This window comes from Penicillium cosmopolitanum, assembly GCF_028827165.1.
Source record: "Penicillium cosmopolitanum strain IBT 29677 chromosome Unknown utg000006l:49.0-5199605.0:1.0-5204138.0, whole genome shotgun sequence".
Taxonomy (NCBI): domain Eukaryota; kingdom Fungi; phylum Ascomycota; class Eurotiomycetes; order Eurotiales; family Aspergillaceae; genus Penicillium; species Penicillium cosmopolitanum.
The window spans coordinates 673,347-691,117 of record NW_026622676.1 but is presented as its reverse complement, the minus strand read 5'-3'; the positions used below and the strand labels follow the sequence as shown (position 1 = coordinate 691,117).

At 49.3% G+C, this 17,771-nt stretch overlaps 8 protein-coding genes across 8 annotated transcripts; 5 read left to right on the top strand and 3 right to left on the bottom strand.

The window, feature by feature from the left end:
* Positions 1-873: 873 nt before the first annotated feature.
* N7509_004780 (O-methyltransferase) lies at positions 874-1,738 on the top strand (the record flags this gene model as incomplete). Its single annotated transcript, XM_056629417.1, has 3 exons — positions 874-918; positions 970-1,653; positions 1,709-1,738. 3 exons carry the CDS (start codon positions 874-876, stop codon positions 1,736-1,738), a joined length of 759 nt encoding a protein of 252 aa, XP_056488719.1.
* Positions 1,739-2,378: 640 nt separating this feature from the next.
* On the top strand, positions 2,379-3,358 carry N7509_004779 (SH3 domain-containing protein; the record flags this gene model as incomplete). Its single annotated transcript, XM_056629416.1, has 4 exons — positions 2,379-2,435; positions 2,506-2,962; positions 3,017-3,241; positions 3,303-3,358. 4 exons carry the CDS (start codon positions 2,379-2,381, stop codon positions 3,356-3,358), a joined length of 795 nt encoding a protein of 264 aa, XP_056488718.1.
* A 560-nt stretch (positions 3,359-3,918) lies between these two features.
* On the top strand, positions 3,919-7,532 carry N7509_004778 (ankyrin repeat domain-containing protein; the record flags this gene model as incomplete). Its single annotated transcript, XM_056629415.1, has 4 exons — positions 3,919-4,014; positions 4,091-4,634; positions 4,703-6,818; positions 6,875-7,532. The coding sequence occupies 4 exons, from the start codon at positions 3,919-3,921 to the stop codon at positions 7,530-7,532; spliced, it is 3,414 nt and encodes a 1,137-aa protein (XP_056488717.1).
* Positions 7,533-8,433: 901 nt separating this feature from the next.
* Positions 8,434-9,702, top strand: N7509_004777 (AIM24 family protein; the record flags this gene model as incomplete). The annotated part of the gene is made up of 5 exons (XM_056629414.1): positions 8,434-8,476; positions 8,537-8,547; positions 8,604-9,009; positions 9,075-9,424; positions 9,484-9,702. 5 exons carry the CDS (start codon positions 8,434-8,436, stop codon positions 9,700-9,702), a joined length of 1,029 nt encoding a protein of 342 aa, XP_056488716.1.
* An 855-nt stretch (positions 9,703-10,557) lies between these two features.
* On the bottom strand, positions 10,558-11,550 carry N7509_004776 (translation initiation factor eIF2 subunit beta; the record flags this gene model as incomplete). The annotated part of the gene is made up of 3 exons (XM_056629413.1): positions 10,558-10,724; positions 10,795-11,362; positions 11,449-11,550. The coding sequence occupies 3 exons, from the start codon at positions 11,548-11,550 to the stop codon at positions 10,558-10,560; spliced, it is 837 nt and encodes a 278-aa protein (XP_056488715.1).
* Positions 11,551-12,231: 681 nt separating this feature from the next.
* N7509_004775 (uncharacterized protein) lies at positions 12,232-12,666 on the top strand (the record flags this gene model as incomplete). The annotated part of the gene is made up of 2 exons (XM_056629412.1): positions 12,232-12,505; positions 12,563-12,666. 2 exons carry the CDS (start codon positions 12,232-12,234, stop codon positions 12,664-12,666), a joined length of 378 nt encoding a protein of 125 aa, XP_056488714.1.
* Positions 12,667-13,053: 387 nt separating this feature from the next.
* Positions 13,054-13,924, bottom strand: N7509_004774 (alpha/beta hydrolase; the record flags this gene model as incomplete). The annotated part of the gene is made up of 2 exons (XM_056629411.1): positions 13,054-13,389; positions 13,505-13,924. The coding sequence occupies 2 exons, from the start codon at positions 13,922-13,924 to the stop codon at positions 13,054-13,056; spliced, it is 756 nt and encodes a 251-aa protein (XP_056488713.1).
* Positions 13,925-14,532: 608 nt separating this feature from the next.
* On the bottom strand, positions 14,533-16,406 carry N7509_004773 (uncharacterized protein; the record flags this gene model as incomplete). Its single annotated transcript, XM_056629410.1, has 3 exons — positions 14,533-15,849; positions 15,900-16,261; positions 16,322-16,406. 3 exons carry the CDS (start codon positions 16,404-16,406, stop codon positions 14,533-14,535), a joined length of 1,764 nt encoding a protein of 587 aa, XP_056488712.1.
* Positions 16,407-17,771: the final 1,365 nt, after the last annotated feature.

Genomic DNA, 17,771 nt, shown 5'->3' with positions numbered 1-17,771 from the left:
CTGGACACAATGATGCTTCCATGCGACTAGATCGCGCGTCACCGCAAGCTTCAAGTTGACAAGTTGAGATTGTTTATCAGTTTGTTGTCTTTAGAGATCACATCGAGAATCGATTTTTAGGTGGGACGTCGAGATATTAGCTGTCACTAAAGAATAATTATATGAATATGTTGTTATTTTATCTTACTTACTTAGTATTGGTTTTGTAGCAGGTGCTATTAGCTGGTAGTAGGGAAGGCAAACATAAGATGACAGAGCTCTCTGTATACATTTTAGTTATGTAGACAGTCAGCACAGGCCAACTATGTCGATAGTTAGTAGCTAGTATCACCGATAGCCTCAGTACCACAAACCCAACAGCCTTCTTCACACTTTTGGTCTTAAAATAAATACTAAATAGTTTAAGAATACTTTTTCAACTCTGAATTTCCTGCTAAAGGTCTTAGTGGCCGGATGTCAAGCCGATCAAGGCAGCATAGTATTTTTTTTCTCCGTACTCATGAGCCTTCTCGGACATAAGAGAGCAACTCGGTAATCACGGTACGAGGTGTGTTATTTCCTATATCCATTCTTTGACACGTAGGGATATCTGGAGGGAAGTGAGATTGATGCCTAAATGAAAGTCGGTCGGGATCTCGGGGTATTCACTGCGTGGGGAAGTGAGTGTTTTAGGGCCCGAAGTACTCCGAGGTTTCCGCTTTGGGCGAAAAACAACTGTATCCCCGATGCGTCGACAGCAAGTATAAGAATCGCCTCACTTCCGCTTAGTTTGAGCCAATTCAATCAATCCGATCAAGAAGTTATAAGATATTCAGTCAATACTTCAAAGTGAATCACCTTTTTGAAATTCCGTTTCTCTTCCCACGATTCAGCATGTCTAACCGTCCCCACGCTCCGCCTCCCCATATCATCGCCCTGGTCAGTCACCATTTTGTAACACATATATGATTTCCTGCTAAAAATATTTAGGATGGCCGCGAGGTTGATCTCCTCCACTGGATGTACGCCCGCTCCGATATCAAGCAAATTCGTGGAAATCCGGAAAAAGTCATCGCTGCCATTGATGAGTACCACGACAAGCATAACAAACTGATGAATATCGGTGACGTCAAAGGGCCGACTATACTCGATATTATTGCCCAGAGAAAGCCATCCCTGATGATTGAACTTGGTGGCTACGTTGGTTACTCGGCTGTTCTCTTCGGCAATGCTCTCAAGGCCCATGGAGGGAAGCTGTTGAGCATTGAGGTCAATCCTGAGATGGCTGCTGTCGCGAATCAGCTGGTCGAACTAGCTGGCCTACGTGAGCATGTGCAGATTATGGTGGGAGCCAGCAATGTAGTACTGGAGGAGCTAGTTCGGGAGGAGAAGCAGATCAACGAGGTAGAGTTAATCTTCCTTGATCACTGGCAAAAGCTGTACCTTCCAGATTTGTGGCTCCTTGAAGATTTGGGAGTTATAGTTCCTGGAAGGACGATGTTGATTGCGGATAATGTTATTATGCCTGGTGCTCCAGACTACTTGGAGTGGGTAAAGGCAACACCGGACGAGAAGAAGAAGCTGCTTGAAAAGGCGGACGTTGGAGGTCGTCGCCCTAAGCCTGAGCTCATTTATGAGACTGTTGTACCCGAGTTTGATACGGACTTTGGAAAGGTAAGTTTTGTCTTGATCGCCCTTTTGAAATATAGATGCTAACATATGAGTTCAGGATGGTCTTGCGATCACGAAAGTGCTGTAAAGGTTATAACTTGACTCTATTATGCCTTTCTGAGCGGGATGAATCGAAATAGAGCGTATTCGTATGTCGAGCGTATTCGTATCTCCTAGTTGGGTTGAATAGAAGGTTATGCTGATAGACATGAAATCGAATTTCCGAGTATCTCACGCAGAACTATGAACGCAGTTATGAATTAATGTCCATTAAAGTGTAGTTCTAAAATGTGGTATTAATTTAATCAATGATTGATCCATATTCTGTTTTGTTGGAATACGAAGTATGATCCTCATTCTATACTTAGAAATTTGCAAATGGCCCTCTCCGACTCGGACCCGCCTATTCCAGTCTCCACGGCCCGAGAATAACGAATTCAAAAAACACCCAGGAGAAGAGAATTAAAGCTGCCTAAAATGCCGAGCCCTTCCGAGCTCGCCTATTGTCCACATTACCCCTGGACATGAAATTTAGGGCGAACGTGTGGAGATTTGGGATGTTCATATGTCCCCGCCAGCCGGATTGTCCGTCTTGGCTGTCTCATCTGCCTGGTCCACCTTCCACCTTCCTTCGACTCTTCGACTCTTCACTGCCCACGACATCTTTAACAGGATCAATCCTATCCATTCTCTCACCACTTTAATTGTTACCGTATCTTCTTCCCGCCATGGCGAGCGACTTCTCCGCAGCCATGACCGCTCGGTCGCTCCGCATGGTCCGCAGCGTGCGTTATCCCCCACAGTACCCTAAGGTCCCCTTGAAGCCGAGCACCACAACTGACACGCAACATGTAGGAGCTGGAATTTCTGGCTGATTCTGGTGTCATCAACCCTCGACAGCTCTCCTCTATTCTTGCCGAGCTCCCCACCGACTCTCAGTCCCAGTACCAGCCCCAGTCTCAGGCCCGCGCGCACCAGCCGTCTCCCATCAATGCCCGCGCGCATCAGCCATCACCAGCACCAGCACCAGCGCCGGTGCCATCACCCCTGCCAGAGCCTGTTCACGCACAGCCGCCCCCGGCCCCGTACTCGCCCCCATCCACGGCCATGTCAAATGCCTCCCTGAACGAGAAAGCCCCGATGCAGAACCAATATGCGGCTCCGCCTCCCCAGGCCCCGCCGGCCTACCCTCAGGTTCCACCGATTATGTCGCTGGCCTCCGCCCTATACGCATACACACCGACCGATCCGGGCGACCTTGCTCTGCAGCCGAATGATCGCATCCAGGTTACTGAGCACATGAATGATGACTGTATGTTCTACATTAATGGAGGCGTTAGGGGATATAGCTAACATATAAATGCAGGGTGGCGCGGTCGCAACGAGCGGACTGGCATGGAGGGTATCTTCCCTCGAAGCTACGTCAATGTGATTAACGAGAAGGGTGGACTGCAGTCCCCTCCGCCCACCAACTACGGAAATATGCCCCTGGATGTTAGCCAGAGCGGATCGGGCGATCCTAATGACCCGGAGAAGAAGAACAAGTTCGAACAAGGTGGCAAGAAGTTCGGAAAGAAGCTAGGCAATGCTGGTAGGTTTCCGATGAATTGTTATCTTTTCTACCGTCTGTTCACAGCTAATGCCGGTCTTAGCGATCTTCGGTGCCGGTGCTACGGTCGGCTCAAACATCGTCAACAGCATCTTCTAAGCCGAACATCTCAGACTCCTCATTACTCGTATCCTCGAAAATTATCGCTCTTGCTCAACTTTCCCAATCGATATCCTCCTACATCATTCAACGGCGTTTGTGGCTTGATTTTGTTTCGGAATAGAAGATCAGTGGCCTGCTGCTGGTGTTTCTCTATGATTTATCGTTAGCTTTTTGGACTTGATGCACCCCCCGCTTTCTATCAACCTTCGTTTCTAGATCGGCAAGAAGTATAGCCTTAAGTTTAATCGAATTCGCCCGTTCTTGGGCCCGATGATACTGGGTGTTTCTATTCGTAGTAGTACTTTTGTTGAGACGGCGGCTATGTGCATGCAGCAGGGACATTAGCGGTTTCAGCGACGAGATGTGTATGAGTGTGATTTGCCATGTATTTAGGGCCACGCGAAGCGCCTGGCCCAAGCCCCACCACATCGAACAGGAACGAACAAATCGACACTGATAGCGGCGCTTTCAAAAGGACGAACATGTGCCTCCTTCTAATTCAAAGTAATAACTTATGTTTGTCTTCGATGGTGCACCGGTGATATGCTGTTGGCACCATGAAGTACTTTATATTCTGGACGATATTGTTGCTTGCACCTTTTGCTGCGGCGGATGATTGGGAGGATTTTACCAATAATCTTGCAACTGACTTGGTAAGATCTGAGAATTATCACTAGGATCTCGTGGCAAATACATGGTGAAGACATGCTAACCATCTCGCATCTAAAGGCCCCCTTAATAACGCTCTTTGGTGAACGACTCACGAAACAATTTCTCTCCGAGTCGATCAGCCTCTTAGACAACATAATCTTCGCCTTATCACCACTTGGTGTTTTAACAGCAGTTGTTTCAGTCATTCGAGTTTGCGGTAGCTCATCCCTCAAAGCATTCGTAGGGAGAGCACAAGAGGGCCCTGCCGAGGCTGAAAGCGAACTGTTACCATGTGTGTCACAGTCAACAGCGGAGCTATTCAATGATGGGGGCATTTCAAGAGTCTTTGGCAGGCCCAGGATTGTTGAGATTGTCTCATGGGACGGGGAGAACAAAGATCCGAAGACAGGGAAAGGATCGGTCGAATTTGGAACACTTCGTGACGCGATTAGGAAAGGAGCGTGGAGTGCTAAAGGATCAGGTCTTGCCTCTGAAGATTTGGATGATCTGACCCGTCTCCCAGAGCTCGATATACCAAACCTGTCTTTGAATAAGGGGATCAAGAGAAGGCATCCGAGGTGGTTTAAATGCGCTGCTATCTTGGGCGCTATCATGCAGATAGGTAAGATTATGTCGATGAGATTTGCAATATGGCAGACTCAACTGAACTGATACCTCTATTTCTCTTAGGGGTCATTATATACGCTGCAATCACTGTATTTCTATTTCCCGGAGATTTTGAAAAGGACGACAAACCAGTGGCCAGTTACGCATTCCCATTCTATGTTGTCGGAACGACCTTGCTCTTCGCAGGCATGCTCTTTTGCGCGATCATTATCGAACGCTCTTCGAAACAATATTACATCAAACCAAACAAGCCAAATAATAAGATCTATTGGCTGCAACCCGGGAATCAGCACGTGGGTGATCAGGTCTTCGGCGCATTTATGGCCGTCAGGCAAGGACCAGAATCATCAATGAGCGAGGGGCTGGAATATATCAAATCTACCCGTTTCCCGAAATACGATGGCAGATATGTTGAACTCTATACAGTCTTAGGTTCGACAATGCTTGGCTTCATCATTCAATTTGTTGGCCTAAGAGGACTTCATGCATCCGTCATTCTAGCCCAGCTGGGCTCGACTTTCATCATGTCGATTCTGCGCACTTGTCTAAGGACTCAGAGAATGGCACCTGAAGAGAACCTTCTTAAAGACGAACGAGATCTCGCTACACAGAGGAAACAAGAACTTGATGCTTTTGCATTTTACCTTCGTGGGGTCGCTTCGTTCGAACCCGCTTCATCGACTAGTACTACACCCCGCAGTAATTCTTCAGACAGCTATGTGGCTCATCCGGAGAAACCGCTGGTAAAAGAGATCATTGAAACTCGGGCTCTTCTAGCAGACATAACCTCCAAGCAAGAATCGAAGCATGGGTTGAATGTACCATGGGACGATATTCCAACTCGAAAAGTGGCAAAGAGCCTGGCAGACACAATCGGGATGACAATGGACTTATTGTCCAGCTGGGGTGTTGAGTACGAGAAAGAATTTCGATTTGATCTCTCATTCGAGTGCAAACTTGAAGGGCCTGAAAGGACTTCATATTCCCATGGGCAACACCCAATCCGCGTTCAAAGGAGCGGCGATGCTTTGAAATGGAAAGTCGACCAGAGTGAACTCGAAGCAATCATTGGATTGTCAACTTGGTCATTATACAAATTCGACGAGGGGTGGAAGAATCCTCTCGTTCGAATGGTGGGCCTCAATGAGTCTGAGGCTGGAACACTGGAGATGTACCTGGACTTTCATAAATGGATCTTCCAACAAACTGAAGCTAAGATTGTCTCCGCTGAGACGATTGATTCGTCGAAACGGCTTTTCGGATTTGAATCGGATCGCTATGTCTACGACAATGATATACTTGTTGTTCGAACAGAAAATAGTGTGGAGACTATGGTTGCTCAAGATATCTACATCCAATTCCTTCACAATGCCCTCAAACCTAACAATGCATTCAAAGGGGATACCCTTCTAAACGACAGCATCCATAGTTCAACTTTTCGGCAGAGCTTTTCTGCAAAGAATAGCCAGATTGAAGAGCTCATTCATTGCTTCGAGAGTTGCATGCTGGGATCCCGAGAAGATGCACTTCTTTGTGCCATACCTACCTTGCGAAGCTTAAACCTTCTTCCAGAGTTGGCAGGAGATTCTGCCCAAGTGAGGAAGCAGATCGAAGATCTGATAAGCCAAAACAACTGGGAGAAAGCGTTCAGACTTCTCGAATGGATATGCGAGCGATCTCAAGGCGATGAGCTACGCAATTCTGCATATGAACTGGGTTATCTCTGCCGCCGGGCTCTGATGGTCCACGATGCTAGTATCCGGGGAGCAGGGCTCAAATATATGTGCAAAATCCTCAAGAAGAATATCAGGGGGGACTTTCTCAACTCCCAGCACGTGAGGTCACCCATGCACTGGTCAGAGTCGAGCCAATTGGAGCACTGGCTGGGGCAATTTTCCAGGGAACTAGGATGGATTGCATGGCATATTTCGAGCAACATACCGAGCGCTGAGTGTATACAGCCCACCCTCAAATCCCACGGAGTGTTGGAAAGCCTAGGCACATCTGCAGAAAGCGGCGAAGATGCAAAACTTTCGATAGCAACGGTGAAAGCCACGCAGGAGTTTTTAACCTTGAGTGCTTGGGATATCCACCATCGTGATCTAGAGGGAAATGACGATGAACTAGGCTACATCTGGGCCTTGAAAGAAGACCTGGGTGCAATCGCATATTTATTATGGTGAGGTGGGCAGAGATCGGTGCTCAACACCCGGTGCTTTGTCAACGAGCATTCAGTATTGCGGCAAGGCATCCCGCTGGTCAGGGTGTGAATGTCCTTCTTCGACATGGTGCTGATATTGGGGCGTCAGATGAAAGGACAATATCAGCCTTGCTCCAAGCCATTGATGAAAATGATTTAATAGCTGCTGAGACACTCCTTGAAAACGGGGCTAATCCGAATGGCAACGAGAAAGGACCGGATGCCAATCCGTTGGGTCTCTGTGCTCAACGAGACCTTACTGACATGGCACAGTTGCTTCTTGGCCATGGCGCTTCGGTTTATACCACTGACGCGAGTGGCATGTCTGCACTTCATTGGGCAAGCAATGAGAATAAACTCGGCATTGCCAGCCTGCTACTTTCCCATGGAGCGAATGTTGGGAAATTTGGAGCCGATGGAGTCATACCACTTCACTGTGCGGTCAGAAACAATTATCTCGACATGACGGAGTTGCTCCTCAAAGCCGGATCTGAGACTGATGCCCCAGGGGGTAACCGAGAGAAGACCTCGCTGATGTTTGCGGCCGACTCAGGCTTCGTCGATATTGTCTATATGCTGTTAGCGAATGGCGCCAATGTACATGCGCGAGATGCGAAGGGGTTGACGGCTTTGGACTGGGCCAAGATAAGCAATCGCTCGGATATTGTAAAGATTCTCGAAGAAGCAACTTGAACGGAGGCATATAACGTGGGCTGATTTGGGTTGTCAAAAATTCTGTTGAAGATGATCGACGCCGGGGAACCTTGGAATTTTCAACGAATTATTAAATTTGGTATGATTTTGCACCTTCAGTCAAGGGAACCTTTATTTCCAAGTAGTTATATGCGGAATATACTAGTATCAGTATGGGCCTACATTGACATTGGAATGATCATCAGTTAAATATGGATTTGAATCAAATGTATAGAACTTCTTGCCAAGTCCCAGGGTTCTGATCCGAATTCAGGCTCCGCTTGTCAATTTCCCCTTAAATGTACTGGTATTTTCTGCAATACGAAAGGTTTCTTGAGTGGTCTTGGCTTATGGTGGGCGCTAAGCGCATTGCCAATCACAGAGGGGGATCCACTTTGGTGGGGGATCGATCAACCCATCATGTTGCGCAGGTGCAACTTTTACGCGCCGGCTGGGATAATCCTGCAGTAGTCGAGTGTGATACCGAAGCAGCTGATTGACTGCCAATGCAAATGAATCCCGCACGGTTGATCCCTGATGGTAGACTAATAATAACTTGAGACGAGCTCCCCCCGTGCGGAGTCGATAGCTCGTCTTCACAAAAGCGCACCAGCTCCTACTCGTCCCTTTTCTCAATTGATATCTTCCTTTCAGACTACCTCGCTTCAGCGAAATCCATTGAGCGCGCTGTCCCATCTCATATTTAGTCGGTGATCGTGCATTTTTAATCCGATAATCGAAGCCACCGCTGCCCACCCCCGCATCCGCAAGCCAGCGTGAGTTCTCGTGGCCTCCTTCATTCGCACAAATGCTTTATGCGTTTGGTATGGACATGCGGACAAATAGCTGACGCATGTCAATTCAGACTTTGTTTCTCGAGTAAACTGCTCGCTTGTTGAATATGGCGCAATCACAGAATCAGTACCCTCCGCCGCCGATGTCGGGTAGGTCAACCAGCCGCCTCAAATCGTGAGATTTTATTACTCGATGCTAACCTGGAATAGCCCCTGCACATGTAACATGTAAGACACACGAAGACGCATCTAATATAATTTCCCTGACCCTCAATAGCTTTCCCCCCCACCTCCGCAGCAGGCCAGCCCCTTCGCACCTCCGAATTTCAGCTACCCGCCTCCCCCAACTCAGTCACCTCCTACGAGTGGGGGATATCCAGGCCCTCCACAATCCACTAGTCCGCCTGGATCTGCACAGCAATATGCTCAACATAACGCTGCCGCTGTTCAGCAAAATGCTGCTATCCACCGACCATCGCTGTCACAGTCACCCCCGTTGAAGGCAAATATCGAACATCTACCCGGTGGTGCACCGGCAGCAGGTCAATTTTCCGGAGCGAGCGCAGCAAACGAGGACTCCATAGGAACTTTCAATGGAGGCAGCTATCGGGTCAGCCATCGTGATTCAAACTCTCTGTTGACTGTACAACTTGCGATAGGCGCCCCATTTACAGCCAGACCAGGTAAGAAATGACCACTTCAATTATCACAAGATTGTCAAATTTCTCAACTAACCACATGTATACAGGTGCTATGATTGCGATGTCTACAACGGTTACTTTGAAGGGTACTTTCCATTTTGCGTGGAAGAAACTACTTGCTGGTGGCGAAATGACAATGTCAAAGTACAAGGGGCCTGGTGAACTCTTAATTGCCCCTTCCACTCTCGGAGATATCATTGTTCTCCGAATCAACGAGAACAACGAGTGGAAGATTGGGCGGGATGCATTCCTGGCTTCGACAGATGCAGTTGCACATAAATACCAGGCGCAAGGGATCACCAAGGGTGTGTTTTCTGGGGAAGGTCTCTTCATTTACAAGATCACAGGTGATGGTCTACTTTGGGTTCAAAGCTTCGGCGCTATAATCAAGAAGGATGTAAGTCAACCCCTGTTATTCATTCTGAGGACTTTGTGTTGACGGTTATCCTTTTACAGCTCCAAGATGGAGAAGACTACTTTATAGATAACGGCCATCTTGTCGCATGGAACTGCAAGTATAAGATTGAGCGTGTTGCATCTGGTGGAATCATGTCCAACTTTAGCGCCGGAGAAGGGTTGGCCTGCAGGTTCACTGGACCGGGAACCGTTTATTTGCAGACTAGAAACCTGAATGCATTTGCGGTACAGATGAAGGTGAGCACCGCAAGTGGCTAATGCTATGAGGTTGGAAGGGATGGGGTGTATGACGATAAGTTTCGATCTTGATTGCACCTAGCTGCAGCCACTCCGCCCATCTTCTATGACAGAGTTCATGGGTGGGATTTTCGTTATTGGGTTTTGATAGGCAAGGATTGGTTGTACACCTAGGTAGCCAAAATCAGAGCAGGACTCTGTTTCGTGAAATCAACATCATCATACCTAGGTATTGTCAAACTAAACCAGGTCCGGATTTCCGAAACATAAGAAGCTCATTAGAGCTGCACTTCACCTGAGGTCTAGCCTTTTCTTCGGTTTTTCTTTTTTTACTTTCACAAACCAAAATATAAGGAAACACCCGAGATAAAATTGATATTGCCAAAGCCCAGGAATCGAGGTGCCTTGTTATGGAATCTCCTAGCAACGGAATCGATGGGAGCCGAATGGATGATACCCAAAGTGAGAGAAGCAGTACCCATGTCAGCAAGGACTTGGAGTCATCAGTCATTCAAGTTGGTGACAGTTCATGGCTGACGCTGTCCACCTGGGAAACAAACATCCTACGACCGCATCCAGACACAAACTTGAATATAAGCCCAAGTGAAATATCATTTTCGTCACTAACAAGCCTTTGTTTTAGAAAGAACAGAAATCGCATATATATGGTCATAGTAGTCAATTCATGCCAAACTAATCTATCCTTCATATCATTGCTTCATCGCAAATCCCCGAACCGGTTAAGAAAAATGCAGTTGCCAAGGGGCCCCCCTATTTTCACCCGTGAAAAGATCGTAGTAAGTGACACGCCATAAAGAAGAGAAACGGAAAACTCCCTCCTCCACAAATGCCAGCATTTTTTTTGATACCCCCAATTTAACCAGTACGCTTGCGGCGGCCGACTTGGCCACGGAAACCGGTCTTGATGGCGGCGACGGAACGACGAGATCCGCAGGAGTTGCAGGTAACGAAGTACAGACGGTTCTCACCCTTGTTGAGCTCGGTGTCGGGGCTGCGGCAGGTCTTGCAGGTAACGTATTCGACTGGAGAGAGTATTGTTAGATAAATTACTGTGGGGAAAAATAGGAGCGCACGGGCAAAACAATGACATACCGATGTATCGTCGCAGAACGGACTCAATACCACGCTGTTGGAAACGACCCTTGATAACCAGGCGACGGCTACCGTCAACACTACCACTGGTACCCAACTCAGCGAACAGGAACTGCATGACGTGGTCGTCGGAACGCTTCATGCGCTTGCTGATATCGGCAATGTTGGCGAAAATGGTACGACGGTTACCCTCACGGAGACACTGGGGAGGGGGAATCTTGTAGGACTTGGCGCCGCTGGAGAGCAGATCGGGGTGGTGGCTCTCGATGAGGGAGAAGAAGCGGTTGACGAGAAGGGAGTAGGGGATGGCTTGTGTCGCATCGTGGGACCAGATACCAGTGCCGGCCTCGTGGTCACCCTCGGGGATGACCTCCTCGGCTTGCTCCTCGGTGGTCTCGCCAGTGACACCAGCCTCGGCGAGCTTAGCCTCGAAGTCGCCAGTATCGATCTTCTTCTTGGTGGGCTTCTTCTTCTTCTTCAGAAGGGAGGGGTCGAAGGAGCCGTCCGCGGCGGCGGGGGCCTCCTCATCCTCAGCGCCCTCGGTGTCCTTGGACTTCTTAGACTTCTTCTTTTTTTGACAGGCCCTTGAACATCTCGGTAACCTCGTCGACCTCCTTGTCTGTATCACGAATATCACTATGTTAGCGGGTCCACCGATGTGCGTGTGCGGGAGTCTCGAATTTCAGGGGAGCTATAAAGCGTACCGGCGGGCTTCTCCTCCTGAGGAGTGTCTGTGACTTCGCCGTTGGTGTCCATGATGACGTCTCCTTCGCTGAAGGCGACCGACTTGCGTTGCTTTTGAGTAGCTTCCTGCTTGGAGAAACGGAGACCAAAATTAGTGGGGGTGAATTCTAGGCGCAGAAAAGTGACAAAAGCAAATGCGCAGGACAGTGCTTGCGGTTTAAAACCCAATTCAGATCTCCAGCGAGTCAAAGAGGGCTTTGCGCTGGCGTGGTGGTGGTCGCTCGGAGGGGTATTGTGCAGGCAAAGAAAATGTGGGAGGGTCGGTAAAACGAGACCAGGATGTAACGTACAACGTCCGCCATGATTGCGTGTGCGATTCGAACTTCTCTAGTCCCGTCGGTGTCAAAGGGGTACTGGAGATCGGTTTAGAATCGAATATTGGGGGAAAAGGTCGACAATGACGAATTTGTCGCTCCGCTGCTCATATCCGCTGGGCAGGCGATGCCTGTTATCAGTCACGTGAGTGTTGAGTCATGCCACGGTCACGTGGGCGAAGGCGGAGAGACGAGGCAGTCCCAGCGGAGAGAAGGAGCCACTCCCGATCAACATCAACAGGGACAGCAATAGCAACAGCAACGTCCATCTGCGCCGATGCTCTGATCTTATCCGGCAGCAGGCAGGCCACTGCTCCATCTTTCACTTTTATATCCCACGGATCTAAGCACAACCGCGGCTCAAGACTAATTCGCCATCATGTCCGCTGACTCGTACTCCGGTTCCAATCCCTCCTTCTCCATGTCCGCCTATATGGTTCCCGAGGCCGACCGCTCATATGAGACCGACGATGATCTCGCCTCCCTCCCTTCCGAATCTACCACCGATACCGATCTAGAGACCCTCTCCGAGTACTCGGAATCAGATGCCGAGGCTGAGTGGCGCGAAAGTATCGAGCAGCTAGAGCTGCTTCTCAGCATGGTCCTGGTGCCGTTCATTGGCAAGTATTTTGGCCGCCGTTGTGCCTACTGGAGTATGTTTCCCACATCCCAATATTTGAATAAGGTCATTCACTCATATTATATTGCAGGTTGGACCAGGTTCATGCAATGGAAGTACCCGGTCGAGGTCGTCATGCAGAACCCGACTCTCTTTAAGGGAACCGGCGCAGTCGTGGCAGCCGCCAGTCTGTGATCAAAACGAAATCACCTCGCCCACACCATTGCGCCACTGCCATTACATTCCCCAGATCATGATACCCCCGATATAGTCGATCGCCCGCCTCTGAAAATAGGGCTAGACTCTCCGCCCGCCGGAAACCTTCTCCTCGCCCTGTGGTAGATCCTACGCTCCTGTGAAACAGAGCAGAATAGCGCTGCTCTGCTGCTATCTCTGATGGCACTTGTTCAGGATTTACAAACACTACGCATTCTTCGAAAGAAAAATAGATTTCGAGCTAGATTGTTCTTAGATATTTGCGTCTATCGCTATTCTTGAGATTGTTAGATACCCAACCAATCAATCTATTTGACCGGCATCTCCGATGCCGGCATGATATGTTCTAATATCCCATCTATCAACTCACGACTTAGCAAGTATCGCAGTGTCATGTATAACCTCAAAAACCTTCTCTGGCACAGACAACATAGGCGAGTGGCCCGAGGTGCAGGTATAAGTTCGCACAACATTATCCCCCGCATTGGCCACCATCTCCCTCTGGAAATTAGGCCTGATAGCCTCATCCCGTTCGCAAAACAGGTAAGTCGCTGGCACGTCCCGATAGGCCTCGTAAGTGGAGGGAGTTATGAAAGACGGCATGGCGTGATGGACCAGCGCGTCCACATATTTCGCAGCAGTCTCATCGTCAAGATCATTGTAGAAATGAAACCTGGGGTCGTTTGGCTGTGTCGCATCACCCTGCACCAAATCTGTCAGTAAGAGATACAAGTTTTCAAAGTCACGACTGTCAAGTCAATCCCATCCGTGAGAACTGGGATTAACCCTGTTGTGGAAAGCCACTGGCGGCACGTACATCCATAACCTGGTTGATGAGCGATGGGCTATCACTGGGCAAAGACTCAGCGAGAGTCTGTCCCCCGGCAATCATAAAGGCGGCCGTATACACCAGTGCAATCACACCACCGGGTTTTCCTTGTGCTGCGATATCCTTTCTCGCCAATCCTTTGACAGATTCGGTGCCGGGAACACCGCCGTACGAGTGCATGACGATGATCACTTCTCGTCCTTGAGCTACAAGGCTCTCCAAGTGATTGCCGCGAATATAGGCCGCATCGTCGGCAACACTAGTCGAGGGAGGACCTCCGGCCGAGGGAAGAGTTACAGGTTCGACATAATACCCTTGCTCTTGAAGGATGTTAGTGACTGGCTTCCAGGCTTCGCCCTGATGCCATGCGCCGGGGATTAGAAGGATGGCTGGTTTGGGCGTTGACATCTTGCGATATACTAGTATTGTTTGCAAGAGAAGAAATTGTCCAATGAGGATGCTGGCCAGAGTCTTGGGGTGAGATACTTGGTGCAACGTAAGGTGACAATAGAAAGTATTCTAAACGGTTGGAAAATGTCGTGGGTCATTGTTTAGTTATATCAGGCTCTACGTTGCAAGGGCCCACATACTAGGAGACTTGCGCACGATGATACTACTTTGGGTTCGCTTTGGATTCCCTATGCGGCCTTTCTTTTTCCAAGCGTGGTATACTAGTACGTGTTTAGTTTGGGGGGCCTCGTAGTAGAATGGGGGCCGAAACGGGCTGCTGGGACTGAAGGAGCCAGAATCCCGAAAGACTGCAATTTAACCCTTGGGAGAACAACATAACTTGAAATCTAGAGAATAAGAACTACTCACACTGATAAGGTTGAAGGGAATAACTCCAAACTATATCATCGGTGGATAACAACTCTTTGTCCGAGGTATTTGAAGGAAGAGTGTAAAGTACAATCAATACCCGTTCCCAACCCATGCAGTGAAATGAGAAACCCGATGGCTATGCAATTAGGACGCCTTGATTGTCCAAAGTGTGAGTATAAGCATGTGCTGGGAGATTAATATAACTTGTTTTGCCGCCAAAAGCCGAGCGGGAAGGTATTCTGTTCTAAGGTCGACTGCGCTGCTGGGAGCCCACGCCGGCTGGGCATCGCTGTGAAAGATTGCTGCTGGCTCAGAAGCTGCTGATCCGTAGAATGTGTCGGTATAAATGCCGGGAAATCATTTTTGTTGCAACTTGAGCTTGGCCCTAGGGAAGTTCCGACTCGAATAACCGACAGTGTTCCACGAAGCGATGCAGATGTGTCATTATCTAGGCTGATTCTGTCGCACGGGGCCATATGACGGCGATCACAACGAGCTTCCTTTGAGTTATTGGAAGGGAAAGTGTCAAAATCTGCCTTGAGGGAGTGCGGGGGTCCTGGCTGAGGCTGAGGTATTTCAAGCTGCTCCCCCTCGAGAGTCGGCCTCCCATCCTGGGAGCTGACAATCTCCTGGAAGAGCATATCCAGCTGTTGGAAGATATGATCACTATCTGCCAGGTCTTCCTCAACCATCCTTCTGGCATGGAGTGTCCCGTTCCATCCACTTCGTGATCTGGATGCCGCATGGGTAGGTCGAGAAATGGAATGTGAGGATAGACAAGTCGCTGGGTAACCTCCACTTCCCCCTTCTTCCCATAATTCCCTCCTAGCCTCTAAGATTTCCTGCAGGTCTTTGAGTTCGTAGTAACGTCGATCCATGTCGGCAGACTTGCTGTTTTCATTGATCCCTGCTTGCAGATTGATCTGAAGAACAGCCAGAAGAGTATCTTCTATCGAACGGTCAAGCCGTGTCTGGTAGGGTTCACTTTCAGACCACGTATATGGGGTAGCAGACCGAGACTCTGGAAGACAGTTCAGTTGGCTGGCCTCCAGAACCCACTGCTGCGGGAAAATTCTTTGAGATGTGGCAGCGGGGAATATGAGTTTGGGTCTGGACGATTCCTGAGACTCTCCCAGATTCGCAGTCATGGCAAGATTTCCATTGTGTGCGTTGGTCGACTTAATCGATCCTGACTTCGGGGGATTCGTGACCAGTTTCAGCGAGCGTTTATCACCGGAGCAATCAACCAATATGTTCCCACGTGGGTGATGGTCCATCTCCAGCGGTCCCAGCACGGTCCCGTTAGATGTAGACGACTTCGGGGGTATCTGCTTCTTGTCAAAAGTAACGTTTGTTTCTGAAAATGCAAGACCCGACCCCGTCGACGGGAAACCCGTCATTTTCGCTGATCTGTGTCCATTGCGCGTATCACGATACTGATCTTGACGTAGCTCAATGGGAGATGATGATTTCCCCTTGCTGAATATGCCAACCATGGCAAGGGGCTGGAGCTATCATCACGGTCAGAAATGGCACACTAGCGCTTTTCACACATGCTTACCGTCAACCTATCTCGAGCCACATTGGGAGCATGGAATCCGGCATTCGTCGTTTGCTTTCTAGTTCGGCGCAATGTTTTGGCCCTTTTGGGATTCTTCTTTCCGTGAAGCTGCCCAGCGGACATGCCAGTTGTTTGATACTTATATCGATCCTCCCGGGTTTTGCGACGAGGATTCCGATCATAACTGTGAATCTTCTTCTGGTCAGATTGTTGTGGAGGGTCTGGACCTCTATCCGGCTCATCTCGATGGCGCTTATTCAACCGTGGTCGTTGTGGAGTGAACTTAGTGTTGGGTGTTTCCAACGGCAGACAAGGTGACTGAGGACCATCGTTTGGGACAAGTGCATCCGTACGATCTCGATCTGTCACATGCCCTGTCAGCTACTACCACTCATTCAACAAGTCTCCGAGTCGATTCATACTGCGGACATGGTCCCCTCCCAGGTCCTCCGGTGACACATTTGCCAACCATTGGTCAATCGAGACACGACCAGTGGTGCCCATCATTCAGACTTGATAAGAGATGCGACGATACCAAAAGTCCGTAGCAAAGTCCAAGAGCAAGAAGTCGATGGAAGGGTTTCATTTCGGGAATGAGGTTTCTCTTAGAGTGATGGTTGATGATGATGATGATGATGATGATGATGATGATGATGCAACAGGCAGGAGCCACCAAGTAATGAAGGTGAAGGCACGTGTGACTTGAACCTTCTCAGTCCTTGCAAGAAGATCGAGTCTTCTCCCACTTCCACTTCCACCTCCACCTCCACCTCCACCTTTCATCATTTTTGAGCAACGTCGATTTTTTCCGTGTCATTCGGCTTCTTCGCTATCCCATAATTCCCGTCCCCTCCCCACCCCAGCCAATGCAGATGACCACAGCAACAGTCGGACAATGAAGCCACCCCGTCAAACGTCCCGTTGCTTTCTCTCGAGTTGCTCGTCTGAGTCAATCCTACGAATCAAGGATCCCGAGGGCTCTGCCTTGTGAGATTCTCACGTTGGGTGCAGCCGCATTGTCATCCGAAGAGCTGTTCCAAGTTTATGTACAGATGTACTCCGTACATATCAGGACTCGGACGATCCATGTGCTGATCGTCACTGCCTCTCCGGAGTCCTGCCGACGTACGGCCCAAGCGGCATGTGGGTCAAGTGCCCCTCCCCGCGCCCATTGCGTGGATTGGCCATAGATGATCATCATTGCGGTCGGACTGGAGCCCAAATTGGCCTGACAGGGCTAGAGGCATGGCTGGAAAACGACCCTTTCTGCACCTTGCATATAGGCCAGACTATTCTGAATCTGCGTGGGTGATGATGATGGCCTACTCGTATGCCTTGAGAACCCCCGTCAACGAGAATGCGAAAAGAATCAAATGAAAAATCCAAATTACAGACTGGACCCGTCATGCAAGGGAAGCTGTGAGGTACGATCCTGGCTCTTCCCCAAAGTACACAAGTTTGGGTCAACCGGTGTGCTCCACGGAAAGGAGTGCGTGGAGGTCCCGCCTCAGCCCGCCACTAGGCGTGTTTCCCAGGGTCACTCCCGGGCATAGTCGGTTGGTGCCCCCCCCTCCCCCCCGGCTGATATAGTTCTTCAACACGGCCGATGCATCGTTCTCTTTGCCTTTGAGTAACGACTCTTTCTGATCGGATTGAAGTTGCATATGGAATGAACAGCCCGGTGGCGATATCTGAATCTGATTCCTGAAAAGACAAATGAGGGGGAAGTATGAGCAACGCCCATCAGCCGATGTCTGTACTAGCGTCCCTCATCTTCCAGATCCAGCCTCGGGTAGCATCTGATTGATGGAGCGCAGGCACGCCAGGCCGCCGGGTCCCGAGAATTCAATCAGCTCAAGGTTTCGACCGGTG